Source organism: Palaemon carinicauda, chromosome 26, assembly GCF_036898095.1.
Source record: "Palaemon carinicauda isolate YSFRI2023 chromosome 26, ASM3689809v2, whole genome shotgun sequence".
Taxonomy (NCBI): domain Eukaryota; kingdom Metazoa; phylum Arthropoda; class Malacostraca; order Decapoda; family Palaemonidae; genus Palaemon; species Palaemon carinicauda.
In genome coordinates, this window is record NC_090750.1 from 41,615,237 (window position 1) to 41,637,743 (window position 22,507).

The 22,507-nt window shown below is 49.9% G+C and overlaps 1 protein-coding gene across 1 annotated transcript in view; it reads left to right on the forward strand.

Moving 5' to 3' along the window:
• The window catches only part of LOC137619507 (ankyrin repeat and MYND domain-containing protein 2-like), a 62,003-nt gene that overhangs the window by 22,835 nt on the left and 16,661 nt on the right, over window positions 1–22,507 (forward strand). Inside the window, exon 2 of the mRNA XM_068349599.1 lies at window positions 10,548–10,853. Within this exon, the coding sequence (XP_068205700.1) occupies window positions 10,548–10,853 (306 nt within the window). The remainder of the gene's footprint in view (window positions 1–10,547; window positions 10,854–22,507) is intronic.

Sequence of the window (22,507 nt, forward strand, 5' to 3'; positions counted from 1 at the left end):
CTTAGCAAGTCAATCTTTGCTTTCCCTCCAGCCAGATTGAAGAACTTCTGGCAGGCTTAGGAAGGAACAGGAGCAGACCAATGGTCTGTCCTCTTGTTGAAGGAAGGGTACATTATACCTTTTGTAAAGAAACCTCGTCTTGTCCAAAAGCCGATAGATCTCTCTCCCAGATACCGAGAGGAAGCAAGAAGACAAGCTTTGCACCTACAGGTGTCTCTCTTGTTAGAGAAGGGAATTGTGGTGAAGTTTTCTAAACCTTCAGTCTCTAGGCTTGTACAACCTCCTCTGCTAGTTTCAAAGAACTCAGGAGGTTGGAGACCAGTGCTGGACGTGAGTGTGCTCTATGTGTTTATCCTGAAAACAAAGTTCACTTTGGAAACTTCCAAGTCTGTGCTTGCAGCAGTAATGGAAAGCGATTGGATGGCCTCACTCGATCTCCAGGACGCTTACTTCCATATCCCTATCCATCCGAGCTTCCAACTATATCTAAGGATTGTGTATGGGAAGGAAGTGTTCCAATTTCGAGCTCTGTGCTTCGGTCTCAGCACTGCTCCTCTTCTGTTCACGAAGCTCATGCGGAACGTGGCGAGCTTCCTGCACTCGACAGGTGTCAGAGCCTCCTTTTACTTAGATGTCTGTCTGAAGGACCTCAGATGGACCTTGACCCTAGCGAAGGACTTAGGTCTCCTAGTAACAAGGAGAAGTCTCAACTGACCCCATCTCAAGCTATTCTCTATTTGAGGATGGAGATACGGAGTCTAGTTTTTCGGGCTTTTCCATCACCATCAACACTCGAGCAAGCTTTCTTAAAGATTCATCTTTATCGAAAAAGGAGCAGTTGCTCTGTAAGGATGTGGATGAGTCCACTGGGAACACTTGTCTCTGGAGCAGTTTGTCTCCCTAGGAAGACTCAATCTACGCCCTCTCCATTTTCACCTCAACCACCATTGAGACAGGGAGAAGGGCTTAGAAGAAGTGTACATTCCACTTCCAGAAACGATCATGACTTGCCTGAAATGGTGGGATGTTAATCTCAGACTTCAGGAAGGCCTCTCTCTTGCCCACAAGAACACAGACTATGTGTTGTTCTCAGACGCTTCGGACGCGGGGTGGGGAGCAACACTAGACACTCTAGAGTGCTCGGGCCTTTGGACCAAAGACCACGTAAAGCTTCATATCAACTAGAAGGAGATTCTAGCAGTTCTTTTGGCCCTGCAAAGTTTCAAAGACTAATTCAAAACAAAGTGGTGCAGGTGAACGCAAACAACACCACAGCGTTAGACTGCATCGCTAAGCAAGGCGGGACCCACTCGCAGTCCCTTTACTTAACTGCAAAGGATCTCCTAGTTTGGACGAAGGAAAGAAACATCACCTTACTTACAAGGTTTATTCAGGGAGAAAGGAACGTGATGGAAAACTGCCTAAACAGAAGAAGCCAAGTCATTCCCACGGAATGGACTCTTCATCAGGAGGTGTACGAGAAACTATGACGGATATGGGAACGTCCGTCCATAGAACTGTTCGCAACCTCAATAACGAAGGGGCTTCCTTCTTACTGCTCTCCAGTTCCAGATCCAGAGGCAGTCCATGTCGATTAGTTATTACTGGACTGGTCTCACCTGGAGGTGTATGCGTTTCCCCCATTCAAGATCATTTACAAAGTCCTACAGAAGTTCGCCTCTCACGTAGGGACTAAGTTGATGTTGGTTGCTCCCCTCTGACCATCAAGAGAATGGTTCACCGAGATACATCAGTGAATGGTGGACTTTCCAAGAAGCCTGCCAAGGCGGTTGGATCTTCTCAATGAAGAGGTTCCATCAAAGCCTCCACACGCTTCATCTAACTGCCTTCAGACTATCAAAGACTCTCTAGAGCTCGAGGGTTTTTCGAAGGAGGCAGCTAGAGCAATTACCAGAGCAACGAGATCCTCTACCATCAGGTTCTACCAGTCTTTATGAGAGGTATTTCGAGATTGGTGCAAGGCCACCTCCTATTCCTCGTCCTATACCTCTATAGTTCAAATCGCTGACTTCCTGCTACACCTTAGGAATGTACGTAACTTTTCTGCCTCTACCATTAAAGGTTACAGGAGCATGTTAGCTGCAGTGTTCAGACACAGGAACCTAGATCTCTCGAGCAATAAAGTCCTTCAAGACCTTCTCAAGTCTTTCGAGACTTCCAAGAAGCATGGGGTAATGACGCCAGCTTGTAACCTGGATGTGTCCTTAATTTTAAATATTTAACTTAGCCGGTGAATATATAGCTGCAACTCTGTTGCTCGACAGACAAACTCTACGGAAAAACTCGCCAGCGATCGCTACACAGGTTGCGGGTGTGCCCAACAGCGCCATCTGTCGACCAGATACCCAGCTCTTATGTAAACAAAGACTCAATTTTCTCTCTGTCGACGTGTCGACAAGACGTACTGTACTTTACTCGCTGTTGCTAAACTGGAGTTTTTCACATCTAATTGGTGAAGTACTATATTCTAGTTTTGAGCTTTCGCTGTGCAGGGTTTTTCTTCAAATAAATCCTTGAACTCTTTTTTGTATCGGATTCTTTGTTGATGACTTAGATCGTTTTTTGGAATTTTCCCTTGACCAATTCAAAATGGCTGACCCTTCACAAGTTCCCAAATTTAGGAAATGCAATGCTAGGGACTGTTCTAGGCGTCTTCCGAAGGCTTCTATCGACCCTCACACTGTTTGTTCCAATTGTCGGGGTAAAACCTGTCAATTGGAAGATCGGTGTGAGGAGTGCGTTGGCCTTTCGGAATTCGATTTTATCGAATTTCAAAAGTACACACGTAGGCTAGAGAGAGATAGAGTTAGGAGAAGTTCTTCTCGATCTATTGATGTATCCTCTCCTCATGCCCCACAACCTATTCCTTCCCCTGTAGTGGTTGCTCCTAACCCCCCTCCTGGCACTCAGGAACCATCGATGGCTGACATGATGCGTGCCATCCAGGCTCTGGGTGAGAGAGTTGAGTCCCTTGCTAGTGACCGTAATCAGCTCATGGCGGATGTTAAGGAGCTTAAGTGCCAAAGTGCAGTGGGAAGTGCTAAAGTGCCAAGTGATAGTGTTGTGGACAGTGTTGCGCTTGAGGGTTCGTCTGTTCGTGCCTGTCGTCCTCCTAGTCCGGGACCTCTTGCAAGCTCCCAAGTCCAGGGGAGAAGCAATGTCGTACAACGCATGGGTTCGAGAGGCTTTAATCAGCGAACAGACGTTCCCTCCGTGGTATCGGGCGTATCTCCCCAAGATCGCTCCTACCTACCTAAGACGAGAGAGCCCATTTATATCTCGTCGTCTGAAGGTGTTTATCGCAAGAAACTTTGGACCAAGGTCTCGCGACCGTTAAAACGTAAATCGGTCCCTTCAGCACAAGTCCAACGGCCCGGTTGTAGCCACTGGGTCAGTTCGGACTCGTTGCCGTCATCCGATGACTGCTCACCGCCTAAGAGAGGCAAAGCGGTATCGCTTCAGACACTAACACCGTCTGTCGCCGCATCTGCTCCCGTAGACCCTAAGTGGTCTTTACTGCAAGACATGCAGTCTAAGCTTACGTCTCTGATGCAGGACTTTCATGCGGAGAAGGTTGCTGCCGTACCAGCTAGTGCAGTACCTAGCCTACAACCCTCCAAGCGATCGGTTGTGCGTCCTGTGGACGCTGAGGTAACCTTCTCACGCACACCAGTTGAGAGAGTTCCTCCACCCATGCGTTCCAGTGTGGTCTGCCAGCCGCATGTTGACGTTAAGCGACGCACGGAGGTTGCCTTTGACGTTCTGGATGTTCAACAACCTTCAGAGTTGCCTTGTTTTGACGCGGTGCGTCAACCTCCGCAACCCAGTGTGGTTTCCACTGCGCAACCCAGTCAGTCTAGACAGTCTGGGGTAGACGCTGTGCGTCCTCGCGCTACCATGGTTGTTGCCAGCTCACAGACTGGGCAGCAGGTCCATGACGTTGCGTCCGGCTCAGTCACGCATGCACCAGTGCGACCGGACTCAGCGAAGCAGCCGTTACCCACTCCGTTGCCGTTTCCTCATCAGTTGTCGGATGAGGAACTTTCTGATGATGATGTTGCTACGCATCAAGATGAACAACAATCTGAATTGGACGAGCCTAAGTCTACTCAACCCTCTTTGGACTTTAGAAAAGTTTTGGCTATTTTCAAAGAGCTGTTTCCTGACCAGTTTGTTTCTGTGGCTCCTCGTTCTCCGCCTTCAGAGTTTGTTTTAGGCATGCCTTCTACTGCACCTGCCTTTACTAGACTCGTCCTCGCACGCTCGTCCAAGAGAGCTTTGCGGGTGATAGGAGACTGGTTACAGTCCAAGAAGAGTTTAGGGAAGACAGCATTTGCTTTTCCCCCTGCTAGACTCTCTTCTAGATCGAGCGTCTGGTATGCCACGGGAGAAGTTCTCGGCTTGGGAGTTCCTGCCTCTGCCCAGGGCGACTTCTCAAGTCTTGTAGACTCTCCCCGCCGCCTTGCCATGAGACGCTCAAAGATTTGTTGGTCATCATCGGACCTGGACCACCTTTTGAAAGGAATCTTTAGGGCCTTTGAAGTTTTTAACTTCTTAGACTGGTGTCTAGGAGCCCTAAGCAGGAAGATCTCTTCGACAGATAGAGAGACTTCCTTGCTCATTATGTCCTGCATGGACAAGGCCGTCCGTGATGGGTCTAATGAGCTTGCTGCATCATTTGTGTCCGGAGTCCTAAAAAAGCGAGAATCTCTCTGCTCATTCCTTTCTGCTGGAGTTACACCGTGCCAGAGATCTGAGCTTCTCTTTGCTCCTCTTTCCAAGTGCCTATTTCCAGAAGTCCTGATAAAGGAAATAGCCGCTTCGTTAGTGCAGAAGGACACTCACGATCTTGTTGCGTCCTCAGCTCGCAAAGCTCCCCCTTTGCCTACCTTGTCAGCTAGACCAAGGATGGACACTCCAGCGTCTCGCTTTATTCCGCCCTTTCGTGGCAGAGCCTCCAGCAGAGGAGGTGCTCGTGCCGAAGGGAAGCGAGGGAAGAAGAAAGGATCCAAATCCTTTAAGGGCAGAGTCTGACTGCCCGCAACTTCAGACAGCAGTGGGAGCCAGACTCAAGAACTTCTGGCAGGCCTGGGAGAAGAGAGGCGCAGATGCACAATCTGTGAAGTTGCTCAGAGAGGGGTACAAGATCCCTTTTGTACGGAAACCCCCTCTAGCAACGTCTCCCATCGATCTCTCTCCCAGGTACAGAGAGGAAGAAAAGAGACGAGCCTTGAAACGGGAAGTGTCTCTTTTGCTAGAGAAGGGAGCGGTGGTCAAAGTCTCGGACCTTCAATCTCCGGGATTCTACAACCGCCTCTTCTTGGTTTCAAAGAAGACAGGAGGGTGGAGGCCGGTGCTAGACGTCAGTGCTCTGAATGTCTTTGTCACAAAGAAGACGTTCTCCATGGAGACCACAAAGTCAGTCTTAGCAGCAGTCAGAAGGGAAGACTGGATGGTCTCTTTAGACCTAAGGGACGCCTACTTCCACGTCCCCATCCACCCAGACTCCCAACCTTTTCTGAGATTCGTTTTCGAAAAGGTGGTCTACCAGTTTCGGGCCCTGTGCTTTGGCCTAAGCACAGCTCCTCTCGTGTTTACGAGGCTGATGAGGAATATAGCCAAATTCCTCCATTTATCGGACATCCGAGCCTCCCTTTATTTGGACGACTGGCTTCTCAGAGCCTCTTCCAGTCGTCGCTGTCTGAAGGATCTAAAGTGGACTCTAGATCTGACCAAGGAATTGGGTCTCCTTGTCAATTTGGAAAAGTCACAACTGGTCCCATCCCAAACTATTGTGTATTTAGGGATGGAGATTCACAGTCTAGCTTTTCGGGCTTTTCCGTCGGCCCCCAGAATAAGTCAAGCCCTGTTATGCATCCAGAACATGCTGAAGAAGGAACGCTGCACAGTCAGGCTGTGGATGAGTCTGGTAGGGACGCTATCATCCCTGGAACAATTTGTGTCATTAGGAAGACTACACCTCCGTCCGCTTCAATACCATCTAGCTTTTCACTGGAAAAAGGACAAGACGCTAGAAGCGGTCTCGATCCCCATTTCCGAAAAGATGAAGTCTTGTCTGACTTGGTGGAAGGACAGTACCATCTTAAGAGAGGGTCTTCCCCTGGCTGTTCAGACTCCCAACCACGTTCTCTTCTCGGACGCATCGGACGTGGGCTGGGGCGCGACATTAGACGGTCGGGAATGTTCAGGACTGTGGAACTCGAGTCAGAGGATCATGCATATCAACTGCAAGGAGCTGTTGGCAGTACATCTGGCCTTGAAAAGCTTCAGGTCTCTCCTTCGAGGCAAAGTGGTGGAAGTGAACTCAGACAACACCACTGCCTTGGCGTACATCTCCAAGCAAGGAGGGACCCACTCACTGACGTTGTACGAGATCGCAAGGGACCTGCTCATCTGGTCAAAAGGTCAAGACATCTCACTAGTAACGAGGTTCATCCAAGGCAACTTGAATGTCATGGCAGATTGTCTCAGTCGGAAAGGGCAAGTAATTCCAACAGAATGGACCCTCCACAAGGATGTATGCAAGAGACTTTGGGCCACTTGGGGCTAACCAACCATAGATCTCTTTGCAACCTCGCTGACCAAGAGGCTCCCAATCTATTGCTCACCAGTCCCGGACCCAGCAGCAATACATATAGATGCCTTTCTCCTAGATTGGTCACATCTAGATCTCTACGCATTCCCACCGTTCAAGATTGTCAACAAGGTACTGCAGAAGTTCGCCTCTCACGAAGGGACAAGGTTGACGCTAGTTGCTCCCCTCTGGCCCGCGAGAGAATGGTTCACCGAGGTACTTCGATGGCTAGTAGACGTTCCCAGAAGTCTTCCTCTAAGGGTGGACCTTCTACGTCAGCCACACGTAAAGAAGGTACACCAAAGCCTCCTCGCTCTTCGTCTGACTGCCTTCAGACTATCGAAAGACTCTCGAGAGCTAGAGGCTTTTTGAAGGAGGCAGCCAGTGCGATTGCTAGAGCAAGGAGAGCATCCACCCTTAGAGTCTACCAATCGAAGTGGGAAGTCTTCCGAGACTGGTACAAGTCAGTCTCTGTATCCTCGACCAGTACCTCTGTAGCTCAAATAGCTGACTTTCTCTTATACCTGAGAAAAGGACGATCCCTTTCAGCTCCCACTATCAAGGGCTACAGAAGCATGTTGGCATCGGTCTTCCGGCATAGAGGCTTAGATCTTTCCAACAATAAAGATCTTCAGGATCTCCTTAAGTCTTTTGAGACCACTAAGGAGCGTCGTTTGGTTACACCTGGTTGGAATTTAGACGTGGTACTAAGATTCCTCATGTCAGACAGGTTTGAGCCGCTACAATCAGCCTCCCTGAAAGATCTCACTTTAAAGACACTTTTCCTGGTATGCTTAGCCTCAGCTAAAAGAGTCAGTGAGATTCATGCCTTCAGCAAGAACATCGGATTTTCGTCAGAAAAAGCCACATGTTCGCTACAACTTGGTTTTCTAGCCAAAAATGAGCTGCCTTCTCGACCTTGGCCTAAATCGTTCGATATTCCCAGCTTATCGAAGATTGTAGGCAATGAACTAGAAAGAGTCTTATGCCCTGTGAGAGCTCTTAAGTTCTATTTAAAGCGCACTAAACCTTTACGAGGCCAATCTGAAGCTTTATGGTGTTCAGTTGAGAAACCATCTTTGCCTATGTCAAAGAATGCTTTATCCTACTTTATCAGACTGTTAATACGAGAAGCTCATTCACATCTGAGTGAGGAAGACCAAGCTTTGCTTAAGGTGAGGACACACGAAGTTAGAGCTGTCGCAACTTCCGTGGCCTTTAAGCAAAATAGATCTCTGCGAAGTATAATGGACGCAACCTATTGGAGAAGCAAGTCAGTGTTCGCGTCTTTTTATCTAAAGGATGTCCAGTCTCTTTACGAGGACTGCTACACACTGGGACCATTCGTAGCAGCGAGTGCAGTAGTGGGTGAGGGCTCAACCACTACAATTCCCTAATTCCATACCCTTTTAATCTTTCTCTTGAAATGTTTTTTAATGTTGTTTTTTGGGTTGTCCGGAAGGCTAAGAAGCCTTTCGCATCCTGGTTGATTTGGCGGGTGGTCAAAGTCATTTCTTGAGAGCGCCTAGATTAGGGGTTTGATGAGGTCCTGTTGTATGGGTTGCAACCCTTGATACTTCAGCTCCTAGGGGTCGATCAGCATCCTAAGAGGATCGCGAGGCTCCGTAAGGAAGACGTACTTAAAAGGCAGAGTAATTGTTCAAGTCGACTTCCTTACCAGGTACCTATTTATTTTGTTTTTGTTATTTTGATAACTTCTAAAATGAAATAAAAAACTCTTAGCTCATAAAATGTAAACATATATTACTGGTCTCTACCCACCATCCTGGGTGTGAATCAGCTATATATTCACCGGCTAAGTTAAATATTTAAAAATGATATTTTGATTATAAAATAAATTTTTGAATATACTTACCCGGTGAATATAAATTAAATGACCCTCCCTTCCTCCCCATTAGAGACGCAGTGGGACGAGGAGAAAATTGAGTCTTTGTTTACATAAGAGCTGGGTATCTGGTCGACAGATGGCGCTGTTGGGCACACCCGCAACCTGTGTAGCGATCGCTGGCGAGTTTTTCCGTAGAGTTGTCTGTCGAGCAACAGAGTTGCAGCTATATATTCACCGGGTAAGTATATTCAAAAATTTATTTTATAATCAAAATATCATATTTCTCGTCTGAGAAATTTTGAACCTTTGCACTTAACTTCTTTTAAAGATCTTAATCTCAAGACACTTTTCTTAGTGAGTCTTGCTGCTGCAAAAAGAGTTAGTGAGGTTCATGCCTTCAGTAAGAACGTCAGCTTCTGTACTGGTAAGGCAGTATGCTCTTTGCAGCATGGTTTCTTAGCCAAGAATGAGCGTCCTTCCCATCCATGGCTTAAATCTTTTGAGATCCTCAACCTGTCAGATGTGGTTGGTAATAAGATAAAGAGAGTCCTATGACCTATGAGAACACTTAGATTTTACATTGACAGAACCAAAAATTTACGTGGTGAATCCGAGTCTTTATGGTGTTCGGTCAAGAAGCCCTCCTTACCGATGTCTAAGAATGCCTTATCATATTTTTTTCAGGCTCTTAATTAGAGAGGCTCACGCTCACTGCAGTGAGACTGACCTTCGATTATTGAAAGTAAAGTCTCATGAAGTCAGAGCTGTGGCAACGTCAATGGCTTTTAAGCAAAATCGTTCCTTACGAAGCATTATGGACGCAACCTACCGGAAGAGTAAATCTGTGTTCACTTCACATTATTTAAAGAATGTCCAGACTCTTTACGAGTACTGCTACATTTTGGGACCATTCGTAGCAGCGAGTGCAGTAGTGGGTGAGGGTTCAACCACTACATTCCCCTTATCCTAATACCTTTTTTCTTCTCTTGAAACTATTATCTTGTTGGTTGTATGTGGAGACTGGGACAGTCTTCCGCAATCATTTGATTTTAGCGGGTGGTCAAGCTTGTTTCTTGAGAGCGCCCAGATCAAGGGTATTGGTGGAGGTCCTGTCATAGGGGTGTTCACCCCAGATATGACAGCTCCTAGAGGTCTTTCAGCCCCCTGAGTGGATCGCTGGGCTTCATAAGGATAGCGGACTAATGAGGCAAAGTATCATTAAAGTCAGCTTCCTTATCAGGTATGAACCCTTAAGTTTGTTTTGTATCAAAACTCTTGAGCTATATTCCTACAATGTTTAATGCTGGTCTCTTACCCTCCACCAAGGGTGTGAATCAGCTATATATATATATATATATCCACCGGCTAAGTTAGATATTTATAAATGATATTTTCATATTAAAATAAATTTTTGAATATACAGTACTTACCCGGTGGATATATATAATTTAACGCCCTCCCCTCCGCCCCTCTTGAGACCCTACGGGCAGAGAAGACCTGGAGAACTTTGGAATAGTGATGGTATCCTGCCGAATGGTGGCGCTAGTGTACACCCAGCAATCCAACCCCTCGATCGCCCACGAGTTTTGAATCGGCTGCCGGACCGTCGGAGACGTTAGCTATATATATATCCACCAGGTAAGTATATTCAAAAATTTATTTTAATATGAAAATATCATTTTTAGAACAACATCCAGGAACTTATGAAGAAGTACTTGTAAGCTGTTGATTGGTTTAAAAAAACCACCTGACAAATACGTCATTGTAAATGCACAGAAAGCTTCCCAAACCATGGGAAAAAATGCATGCGCAATAAGTCCCCTTTAGTCTCTCAGATGTACACAATGGACCTAGAGTGAAAAACATACTTCATATTTTAATAGACTGATATATAAGTTATTATGCCCCTCAAGATTAAAGTGTTCTGTAATAAGAAACTTTTTTAATATATTTGCAAAATATTTTGATATACTATAATATTAATAATAATAATAATTATATTAATAATGATAATATTAGTAATCAATTGAAACACTGTAGCCTCAAGTAGATGAATTTAATAATACTTTGTTTTCCTTTCAGGGAGCAGATGTAAATGATGATAGTCATGATCATAAATATGCACCTCTTCACTTTGCTGCTCTGTCGGGAGATATCGAGACTGTACAACTTCTCCTTGAGAACAATGCAAGGCCATACCATGTCAATACCCTAGGCAGGACTGCTGCCCAAATGGCTGCTTTTGTTGGGAATCATGCTGTTGTTGCGCTTATTAATAATTATATTCCTTTGAAGGATGTTTCGTATTATGCCTCTCCTCAGGGATTAGATACAGAACCCAAATTAATGTCAACTATGGTGAAACCTCTGTACGATCTAATTTTACAGGTAATACTGGGTGCTCATTTTGATTTTGTAAATAATTTTTGTAATGCAGTTAAATTTGTCAAAATCTTTCACAATGCTATGAAAAATTTTACCTTTTAAGTCGATTTTGTTCCGGCATTATATACAAACACTTTTGCCATTCACAAGGTCGATATATTTTGGCGACTGTTGAAACTAGCCATAAGACATTTAAGCGAGGTTAGCCGGGGTGGGGAGCATGGGCTAGACCTGCCATCCTACTCACAATCACACTAGTAACAATATGTCACTTTTCATTTCAGCTCTGAAGAGAACAGACATTGTTCTCTCCCGCAAACTTGACATTAAACAACTGGCCTAAAACTTGAAACTTTTCTTTTCTTTCAGGTGTGCTTGACGTGAGGATCGATTGTGCTGGTTTATCCTGGACTAGAAGGGCACTGTTGCAGCAGCTTTATGTCAGCATTGGAGACCGATCCTGCATGCAGAAATTATATCTGCCTGCAGGCGTCTCCTTGTGTTGAGTGTTGTTAGTGGCCACCCTTCCAGTGGTGGCGGAAGAAGGCAAAGAGGGATTCTTCTCCTTCAGGGTCATTCTTGAAGGCGAAGAAACCTCGCCATCTGACTCTGTTCAATTGGGCTCCTCCGGAAGCTGCCCTTTGACCCCGGGACAACATATCGGTTCAGAAGTCAACTTTGCTCCCCCTAGAGAAAAAGAGCCAACTTCCGTTGTAGGGGGTTCTTATTTTGCCGAAGCGGTGGTTCTGCTTTGGCATTTTTTGGGGGCTCACAGGTTCCCTGTGCAAGGAATAGCTCCTCAGGGTCCTACGTCTGTAGGGGACAGCGGGAGCCCACAGATGCCTCCCCAGGGGTTGAGACTCCGGAGATCTTATACCAAAGTAAACACTTGTGCTTCTGGATGTTGTGACCTCAGCCTCTGCTTGCCCACCTTACGTTCAGCCTGCATTTGTGGACAAACGTGAGCAAATGCAGATGAGCACCCTCGGGGTTACTTGTTGGGGTATTCCTCCGGGGTGAACCCAGTAACTAGTTTCGGCTATGTTCCCTTGGCAACTCTGTTAATGATGACCCAGATCAACTGCTTAGTGAAATATTTGAGATAAAATCTTAAATGCACGGTAGCAGCTCAGCCTCGCGTGTCAGCGCCTTTTTTTAGCGTAGGGAGGGTCAAGAGGAGGATAAAAAAGAACACTATCTCAGCCTGGATTCGTAAGGTCATCGACCTTGCATTGAATCCTGATCCTCCTCCTACTCGTTGACCTATAGCTCATGATGTCAGAGGCATAAGCACGTCCCTGGTGTTTAAACGCAACTACTCTATGACGCAGGTACAGTACTACAAGCGGGCGAGCGGGCGTTTGGAAACATTAAACCACTTTCACCGCCCACTACCTGCAAGACGGGACCTGTAGGAGAATGGATACTTTTTCCATTGGTTCTGTGGTGGCTGCTTAACAGGTGGTTTAGAATACCTCAGGCTCCTTGCTGGACAAGTAGCAGATGCTTGAGGGTATTGGTTACCCAGAATTAGTCTGTATGAATGTTAAGAATGACTGGCTCTTTTCTTTTCCTTCATCTTTCCCTCTCTTGGGGAACAGCACCATGGGTCCTCTGCAAGCTGGCCTCATCGATCTGCAGGTAATAACCATTTTTCTTGTGTACCCTAGTATAGTTTTCATACCTGGGTCAATGACCAAGCCAGAGGTTGGACTACCGCCCCCTAAAGTGTAAGTCATCCTTATTGAATAGTGTTAGGTTTGTCAGTGTCAGAACAAATGACAAATTTGGAAGTAATTTGTATTTGTTCCGTAACTGAATACAAACCACGCTATTTACATGGGTTAATTACTTCGGCGCAGCCAATGACAAGCCATAAAGTTTTAACGAGGGTTTCCTATCCCACCGCTAGTTAGCGGGGGGATAGGGAGGGGTAGCTAGGTACCCCTCCCCCCTCACACACACCGGTGATTAGCTCACTTTACTTTTGGCTCGGAGAGACGACAGACCTGTCACCGCTCTCCTCTTTGTTGACTGCCATGATTTTGTTTGCATTTTCTTTTCAGTGTGTGTATGAAGTTGGCCTCTATTTCTCCTTATGCGTACGTGCCCTGGACTTCCCGGCCGCCCTTGTGGGACCTTTATTTCGGCCGTGGAAACGGATCCTCACTCCTTATGCCCTCAGTGTAGGGGCCAATGATGTGATAGTTCTAATTTGTGCATTGAGTGTAGGGAGTGGTCTACCTCCCAGTGGGAGAGGTTTGCCCGGCGACGTAAGAAGAAGGCTAAAAAGGATCTTTCTCCTACCGAGGCTTCTCGGAAGAGAGAAAATCCCAAGTCTTCTTCTTCCACCGCCCATTCCTCCTCCGAAGCTCCCGCTCGGGCGGCCTCTTCCGAGAGGCCGGCGAGTGGTAGCGTAGATCGTAATGTTGTTGATGTCATTAACCGATCCCGTGGTGAGGGAGAGGTCGTTGCCTCCCATAGCGTGGCGGCTGCCCCTTCCCCCTCGGAGGAGGTAGTTGTTTCTAACAATGATCTTTTTCAGCTTTGGGCTTCCTTGGGGCTGCAGGGTTTGCCCTCCAAGGAAGCCCTGTTTGACATGATCAATCAGGGTGCGGCTGCCGAACAATCGTCAACCTCAGCGGAGATAGATCCTCTGTCTGTGGTTGATGATGTTGTGTCGGAAACATCCCGTGGGTCTGGCCAAACACCCGTTCCTGTGACTGCGGTAGCGGAAGGCTCTGTCTCCCCCTTCGAACATACTTCGAGGGAGGAGCTTAGTCCCACGGTCTCTCCTTCCATTGAGACTCCCTTTCGGGGGAGTTCTCTGGTAGAGACGCCTCTTCAGAGGCCCATTGATGGTCAGCCTGCTGATCCTATTGATGGTCAGCCTGCTGATCCCACGGCCCCTCGTGGGCGTATAAGGCGGAAGGCTCGTCCTCCCCTTCGCCGTAGAGGCCTTCCTTCCCCCTTTAAAGGGGTTAAGAGGCGCCTCTTCGGCTCGTCGTCACCACAGTCCTCTGCGGAGGAGACGACTCGCCACTCTCCTGACCTGCCTGCTACCAACCTTGACCTCTCCGGGGATCGTTCGCGATCCCCTTTGGAAGATGGTCGTCCTTCGGGACAAGGTGAGCTGTCGCCCAGACCTTCAACATCTAAAGCTGCTGACGCGTTTTACGCGCCACCTGAGACTGGCACTGCGCAATCTCCAGGCCCTTCGGGGTCTCAGGGTCTTGAGCGCGAAACTGTGCCTCTCGCCCCTAAGCGTAAGGCTCCGCCTGCGCTCCCTTCTGCTGCTGTTATTCCTGATGTTCCTGACAAAGCGTCTCGGCGCTCACCGTTAGGCGTTCGCGCCTCTGTTCCTGTTGTACGCCAGGGTTCCCCTGCAGGCCCACGCCCATCGGCGCCCCGTCGCCCTCCAGCAGTTCCTGAAGTAGCGCGCAAGCGCCCAACTGCGCAGACGCGCCCTGCTCCTGATATAGTGCCGCCGCGCTCACCTGCGCACTCGTGGCCAGTTCCTGATATGGCGCCTACGCGTCCACCGGTGCCCCAGCGGCATCCTGCGCCCACACGCCCTCCAGCACTCCGCCGCCCCCCTGTTCCTGTTTCATCGCGCGCGATCCAGGAGGTTCCTGAGTTGGCGCACAGGCGCCCTCAGGTTCCTGCGGACTCGTCGCGCCCTGCGGGGGAGAGACGCGATACGCGTCCATGCGCGATTCCAGCTCCAGCGCTCACGCGCACTCCAACGCGCCCATGTGTCGCTTTGGACCCATCGCGCCCACCTAGGGAAGTTCGCGATACGAGGGAGGCTCGCGATACGAGAGAGGTTCGCGATGCGCGCCCGCGCGCAGTTCCTGTTCCAGCACCAACGCGACCACGCGTCGCGACGACTCAGCTCGTCGCCCCAGAGGTTGCCAAGCTAGCGCACGGGCGCTCACGGCCGCCTCTGGAACCGCGCGTATCTACTGCAGATACGATCGTGCCAGACGCGCCAAAATCGCGCCCTGTTCCTGCTACACGCCCCGTGCCTGTCTTTAAGACAGCGATGGCTGCTCAACTAACTCCAGAGCGGCCTCACGCAGCTCGCACCACGCGACCTCCAAAGCAGCGAACCCCGGTGTGACCTGTCCCTTATGCGCGCCCACGATCGCCAGCGAAACCAGCGCTTCCACAGGCGAGTAGACCGGTCTTGCCAGACCGTTGCCAAACCTCTTGCCCCCAGGTCGCTCGCGACCCTGCTCCAGTGCTAACGCGCCCTCGGCCGGTTCTCCCGGACACGCGCTCGGGCGCTCCCGTTATATCACGCTCTCCGGGGCCGCACCAGGTTGCTGCGCGCCCGCGCGTTCGCCCTCCCGTTCCAGCTCCTGATCACCGCACGCCTACACCATCGCCTACGCGCTCTCGCGACAATGTTCCCGCTCAAGCTGCTGTGCGCCCCAGCGCCCACGCTCCCGTTCTGTCGCCATCGCTCCTGACCACCCTCCTGTGCGCCCTCGCGCCCGCCCCCGCCCACGCAGGTGCGCACGCGCACGATTTCCCAGCTTCGGGCCCTCCTTTCGCGCGCAACCCTGCTCAGGGCCCGACACATGAGCCCCAGCGCGATCGCCGACAGGCGGATTCTTCCTTGTCGCGTTCCCCTCCCCGCAAGCGCAGACCAGCGCGCTCGCCAGAGGGGGAACGCTCCTTGGACAGGTCTAGGGATTCTTCTCTTACAGCCCTGCAGGCGAACCCTCGTTTGTCGACTCCTCTTAGGGATCCTCGGTCCCTTTCCCTCCAGAGGGAGTGTCAGACAGCGCTACTGTCAGTCGACAGCCCTGGTTCGACACCCTACTCAGAGCTCTCGTGCAGGCGATTAAGCCAGCCTTCTCTGATTCGGGTCGCGAGCCAGCGGCAGCTTCTTCCCCCTGAAGAGGAAGAGAGGAGTCTCTCCCGTGGATCCTCCTCCAAGGCCTGTGCTGTCCCCGCGCAGATCCTTACGCAAGGCTCCTACTCCCCCTCAGACCTTCTCGCCCTCCCCTGCGGAGGAGGATTACCCCTCCTCAGGAGAGTCGGTCGAGCAGGAATACTCCCCCATCGCACCGATGGAGGACGTTCCTCCTCTTCCCGAGAGGTCTCCTCATCCCGAGGTGGAGAAGGACCTGCCTCCTTCGCTTCTAGAGTCCTGTATCCCGCCCAGGAGGGAACCTAAGGACTCTAAGACAATTCCCAAATCGTCAGTTAGGATCAGACAGGAACAGCCCAGAGCCGTCGAGGATGTCCACGTCTCCCCCCCCCCAGGAAGAGCCTCTGGGGTCCGGAGACTTCGCTGCAAGTCCGACAGGAGGCGAGCACCAGGAGTCAGAACACGCGTTCTGGCAAGTCCTTACTCTCATGAGGATCCTTAATGGGATTCCAGACCCTGAGGTCCCACCTCGTGAAGGTAAGGACACGGTCCTGGATCGCGTCTACGGCACTCAGAAACCCTCTAGGGCCAGCGCAGCATTGTCCTGGTCTCAAGGGAAGAAGAGTGCCAGAGACAAGATCGAGGGCCAGCTCGCGGAGCTTGCCTCCTCCAGCAGATCCAGTGCTGGGAATAAGCTCTTCCCTCCTCCTCGAGTCCATCAGAGGAGGCACTTTGAGATCCTCGAGGAGTCTTCGCTGAGCCTTCCCTTGCATCACTCCGTGGAAGGACTCACAGGGGGAGTCCCTCTTGAGAGACTCTCCAACCGACACGTGTCCTTCTCAGCCACTGAGATCCAGAGCCAGGAGAAGGTCATCAAGTGCGCCATGCAAGCCACTTCATGGCTCGACATCTGGCTGGGGTCTCTGGGCATCCTGGTGCGATCTGAGAACCTCTCCAAGGAAAGCACCAGGAAAGCGCTGGAAACCTTTCTCCTCTCGAGCACTCGGACCATTGAGTTTCTGTCCCACCAAGTCTCGAGCTTGTGGGCCAACACGATCCTCGAGCGCCGGGACGCTGTTGCCGAGAGGTTCCATCATAAGATTCCCAGCGCCGAGTCTTGCAGGCTCAGACACTCTTCCGTTCTCGGTAAGAGCTTGTTCGAGCCTAAGGACGTGGAGCTCACTGCCGAGAGGTGTAGGAGATCCAACCAGGATTCCCTCATCCATAGGGCCCTGACATCGAAGCCCTACAAGCCTCCGGCAGTCCAGCAGCCCCGTCCTGCCAAGGACACGAAGACGACGACCATAGCAGCGAAGCCCAAGGTGTCTAAGCCCTTTCCTGCCAAGGGCAGGAGGGGAAAGAAGTCCTCCAGGGGAGGCAAGAACCCTAGAGGCACCGGCCGAGGTCGGAAGCGCTAGGGTTGGCAATCCCCCTGCGTGTCCACCAGTGGGGGGATGCCTGCAGAGTTGCGCAGCAAGGTGGCAGCAACTCGGGGCAGATGCCTGGACGGTCTCCGTGATCTCTCTAGGGTATCGCGTCCCGTTCACAGCATCTCTCCTTCCCCTGACAGCGAATCCAGTGTCGTTGAGGTCTTTTGCCATGGGATCGGCAAAAGGGCAGGCCCTTCGTGCCGAAGTCCAGACCATTTTGGAGAAGGACGCTCTCCAGGAGGTTGTGGACGGGTCCCCAGGCTTCTACAGTCGACTCTCTTGTGAGAAAGGCGTCTGGAGGCTGGAGACCAGTCATCGACCTCTCGACACTGAACGGGTTTGTCAAACAGACTCCATTCAGTATGGAGACGGCAGACACGGTCAGACTTGCAGTGAGACCACGAGACTTCATGTGCACACTGGATCTGAAGGACGCGTACTTCCAGATCCCAATCCATCCGTCTTCAAGGAAGTACCTGAGATTTTGCCTAGACAACAAGATCTACCAGTTCAAGGTGCTGTGTTTCGGTCTCTCCACAGCGCCTCAGGTGTTCACCAGAGTCTTCACCATCATCTCTTCATGGGCTCACAGGATCGGCATCCGTCTCCTTCGTTACCTGGACGACTTGCTGATCCTGGCAGACTCGGAGGCATCCCTTCTTCGCCACCGAGACAAGCTCCTCGAAGTTTGCCAGGATCTGGGGATCGTGGTAAACCTCGAGAAGTCCTCTCTGCAACCCTCGCAGAAACTGGTATATCTAGGCATGATCATAGACACCAATCTCCACAAAGCCTTCCCATCAGACGAAAGGATAGCAAGGCTGAGGAAGGTTGCGAAACCTTTCCTCAATCGAGAAGAACTCCCAGCCCAATCGTGGCTTCGTCTCCTCGGCCACCTCTCCTCTCTGACCCGTCTCGTCCCCAACAGTCGCCTCAGGATGAGATCCCTTCAGTGGCGACTGAAGTCTCGGTGGAGTCAAGGACTCGACTCCCCGGACATCCTGATCCCCATGGAATCTGCAGGACGAGCGGACCTCAGGTGGTGGGTGGCAGACGAGAACCTACGAAAGGGAGTGGATCTTCTCGTCTCTACCCCGGATTTGATGCTGTTTTCGGACGCATCAAACAAGGGGTGGGGGCCCCACGTTCTGAACCACAGGCCTCAGGCCTGTGGTCAGGATCAGAAAAGTACCTTCACATAAACCTGCTGGAGATGAGGGCCGTTTTCCTGGCCCTTCAAAAGTTCCACCAAGTCTTAGCGGGCCATTCCGTAGTGGTGATGAGCGACAACACCACGGTAGTGGCTTACATCAACAAGCAGGGAGGTACCTTTTCGGAACAGCTATCCCATCTTGCAATAGAGATCCTGAGATGGTCCGAAGTCCACTCGATATCACTTGCGGCTCGCTTCATTCCAGGCAAGAGGAATGTGCTCGCCGACAGTCTGAGCAGAGCGACGCAGATAGTGAGTACCGAGTGGTCTTTGGATCCTCGGATAGCCAACAAAGTCCTGACTTTGTGGGGTTCCCCGACTGTGGACCTGTTCACTACGGCGTTGAACACCAAGCTTCCGCTGTACTGCTCCCCAGTCCCGGACCCCAAGGCCCTCTGGCAAGATGCCTTCCAACAACGGTGGGACAACGTCGATGTGTACGCCTTTCCCCTGTTCTGTCTGATGAGGAGGGTCCTCAACAAGACCAGAACATCGGTCAATCTCTCGATGACCTTGATAGCTCCGCTATGGCATCATGCAGAGTGGTTTCCGGATCTTTTGCAGCTCCTCACGGAAATCCCGAGGGAGCTCCCTCCACGTCACGAGCTACTCAAACAACCACACTGCAACATCTTCCACAAAGCCGTAGCTTCGCTTCGACTTCACGCCTGGAGACTATCCAGCATCTCCTCAAAGAGAGAGGATTTTCGCAACAAGTTGCGGAAAGGATGTCTGGCCATCTGCGCAGGTCATCCGCAGGAGTCTACCAGGCGAAGTGGCGAGTTTTCTGTAGTTGGTGTCGTGGAAGGGGTATCTCTCCCCTCGATGCCACTTTACCAGCAATAGCGGAGTTCCTTGTGTATCTGCGGGAAGAAATGCGCCTTTCAGTCTCGGCAGTGAAAGGCTATCGCTCAGCCTTAAGTCTTGCCTTCAGGCTCAAAGGAATGGACATTTCCTCCTCGCTGGAACTGTCTCTTCTCATACGAAGTTATGAACTTACCTGCCCTCAGTCGGAAGTGAGACCTCCTCCTTGGAGCGTGGTTCGAGTCCTCAGGTCTCTTAAGAGGCCTCCCTACGAACCATTACGCCAGGCTTCTGATCGCCACCTTACCTGGAAGACGGTGTTCCTGCTAGCTTTGGCCTTGGCCAAGCGAGTCAGCGAACTGCATGGTCTCTCGTACGACGTCGCCCATTCAAGGGGATGGGGGGAGGTAACGTTCAGCTTCGTCCCTGAGTTTGTTGCTAAGACTCAGAACCCGGGAGTGCCGGACCCTAGGTTCGACTCCTTCTAGGTCTCGAGTCTTCGTTCTGTAACAGATGACCCAGACCATCTCCTACTGTGCCCAGTCAGGAGTCTGAGGTTGTATCTTAAAAGAACAGCTGCAGTCCACCCCCAGGTGTGAGCCTTGTTTGTTAACACCGGGGAAATGAAGACGAGGGTCACCAGGAATACCATCTTTGCCTGGATCTGCAAGGTGATCCACCTAGCCTTGAGTTCTGACCCTCCTCCGTCACGGCCCCCTAGGGCGCATGATGTCAGGGGCGTGGCTACGTCCCTGGCCTTCAAGAAGAACTTTTTGGTGACGCAGGTTCTTTAAGCTGGGGTGTGGAAGCGTCAGACCACCTTCACGGCCCACTACCTGCAAGACGTGACACACAGGAGGCTCGATACGTTTTCTATCGGCCCTGTGGTGGCTGCACAACAGCTGGTCTAACCCCAGGCTCCTAATTGGACAAGTAGTTGAAGGTTGAGGGCATCGTTACCTGGTTTTAGTCTGTGTGAATGAAAAGATCTGTCTGGCCCTTTTCTTTTCTTCATCCTCTCCTCCCTTGGAGAAAAATAGCATCCTGGGTCCTTTGCACAGCTGACCTCGAACCTCTGCAGGTAAGCCATATTTCCTTGTATTCCTAGTATTAATTTGTAATACTGTCATGTCCCCATACCCTGATTAGGTGGTATTGGGTAGTCCTAGCCTAGATTTCCTTCTAAAGAACTCCAGGTCAACTTCCTAGGACGTGTCACTGCTCACCTTCACACACAACTTACGTAGGCCGCAGCAGCCCCTCAGCTGCCTGCGAGGTGCAGGGGCCCCAACCCTTGTGTTGCTTTATGAACTCGGGTTCGGGGCCCCCCGGGTATGGCAGGGGACTTACCTCCCTTCCTAAGGGTTAAGTCACCCCATGTAAATAGCGTGGTTTGTATTCAGTTACGGAACAAATGACAAATTCGTAGATAATTTGTATTTTTCCTAACGATACAAACCTTAGCTATTTACAGTTATGTGCCCGCCAGCCCTGTCCCCCAAGATAAGTCCTACCTCTAAGTAAAGTGAGCTAATCACCGGTGTGTGTGAGGGGGGAGGGGTAGCTAGCTACCCCTCCCTACCTCCCCGCTAACTAGCGGTGGGGTAGGAAACCCTCGTTAAAACTTTATGGCTCGTCATCGGCTGCGCCGAAGTAATTACCCCATGTAAATAGCTAAGGTTTGTATCGTTAGGAAAAATACAAATTATCTACGAATTTGTCATTTTTCCTAATGTACAAACTTTTAGCTATTTAATAGAATTGTCCCTCCATCACCTGTCCCCCATAAGTCCTGCTTAGAGTCAAAAGTGGTAAGATACTACCACTATTTAAATGAGTGGGGTTACCTGGTTACCAACAGTATCCCCACCACCCTCCCATTAACTAGTGGTTGGGTGGTTGCCACCTCGCATTAAATTCTTAATGGCTAGTCTTCCAGCTCTGCCAAAAGATAATCCTTATTAAATAGCTAAAGGTTTGTACATTAGAAAAATGCAAGTTACTTCCAAATTTTTTATATTCTTTGTATAGGAATTTACACGAGTATCTTGCTCAGTCCTATCTGCTAATGCATTAGGAACTGCGATATACTGTATATTCATAGTAATGTAACTTATTATAATGCTAAGATATCTAGCCCATCCAAACTTCAATTATTGGGAGTAGTAACTCTTTCCCACTTGAGTTCTCTTGAGGTCAGTTCTCAAGAGTGGATGGCATTTAGTAGTTCTTGGTCGGTGTCTTTGGGATGTGGTGTGATAACCCGCCCCATCATTGACTGAAGCAGTATCAGACGCTTGTGCTGGTGATCCCCTGGGGTCCTGACAGGGTCTGCAGGGAGTTGCCCGAGAGGGAAGGCGAGACGTCCTAGTTCTCTCTCCCCAAAAGGGAGGGTAAGCTCCAACACTAACTTTGCATATGTTGCTAGACATGTCAGGCGGGTAACAATCGATAGCGCTCAATTTTTTGTGGAGTTTATCGGGGCATGTCTCTTCCTTTCTCATTAGCTAACAAAATTGATTTTATCTGAGTCCTTTGTGTGTTTCGCTGCCTTAGTTTCTTTAGGGGGAATGGGTTCGGCTCTTGTCTCTGTCTCTGGTTGACATGTCCCCTGTCTCTGGGCATTGTTCTTTCTCAGGGGAGAGGGAACTGGGCTACATGCGGCCTCGTTCTTTCACCATGGGGAAACCCGATTGCTTTCCCTTTGGTCGGCGCTTGGTGAGGTACCGAGGGGATTGTCTTTTTCGGTTTCTTCTTTGGCAACGGGGTGAGTGTCCCTCTCTGCTTCTTTTCTCCTGGTTTCGGTTTGTTGTCAGGGGTATTTAGCATATCTACCAGTGGGGTGGTTTGGACTTAGGCTTGTCCCCCCCTTCTGAATTGGTTTTACTGCCGTAAACCTTGCGAACTGACCTTCAGTTCTCCCTTGCCGTTTGTTTTCACGGTACACGCTGGACAGCTGAGAGTTGTTCAGGTTTAAATTTGTGTCTTTTCTCACTCTGTTCTTCGATCCTCCTACTCTGTTCCAAAAAGTAGGAAATTCTTCCAGTTCCTTCCTTGTCAATATAGTAATTGGGTTAGGTAAATTATACTAAAGTAATGTTTATTAATATGAATTTTCATAATGGAATTGATATTAATAATACTTACTGTATAATTTACATAATCCCATCCATCCACCTCACATATAGTATTACTTAACTGACGAGAAAAGTGAGGGACCTCTTGGTTCAGCTGACAGTGTAGGTTGCCAATTTGGTTAAAAAAATGGGCAGTATTTGGGATTCAGTTCTAGCTAAATTATACAGTTAAGTATTATTGATAATAATTC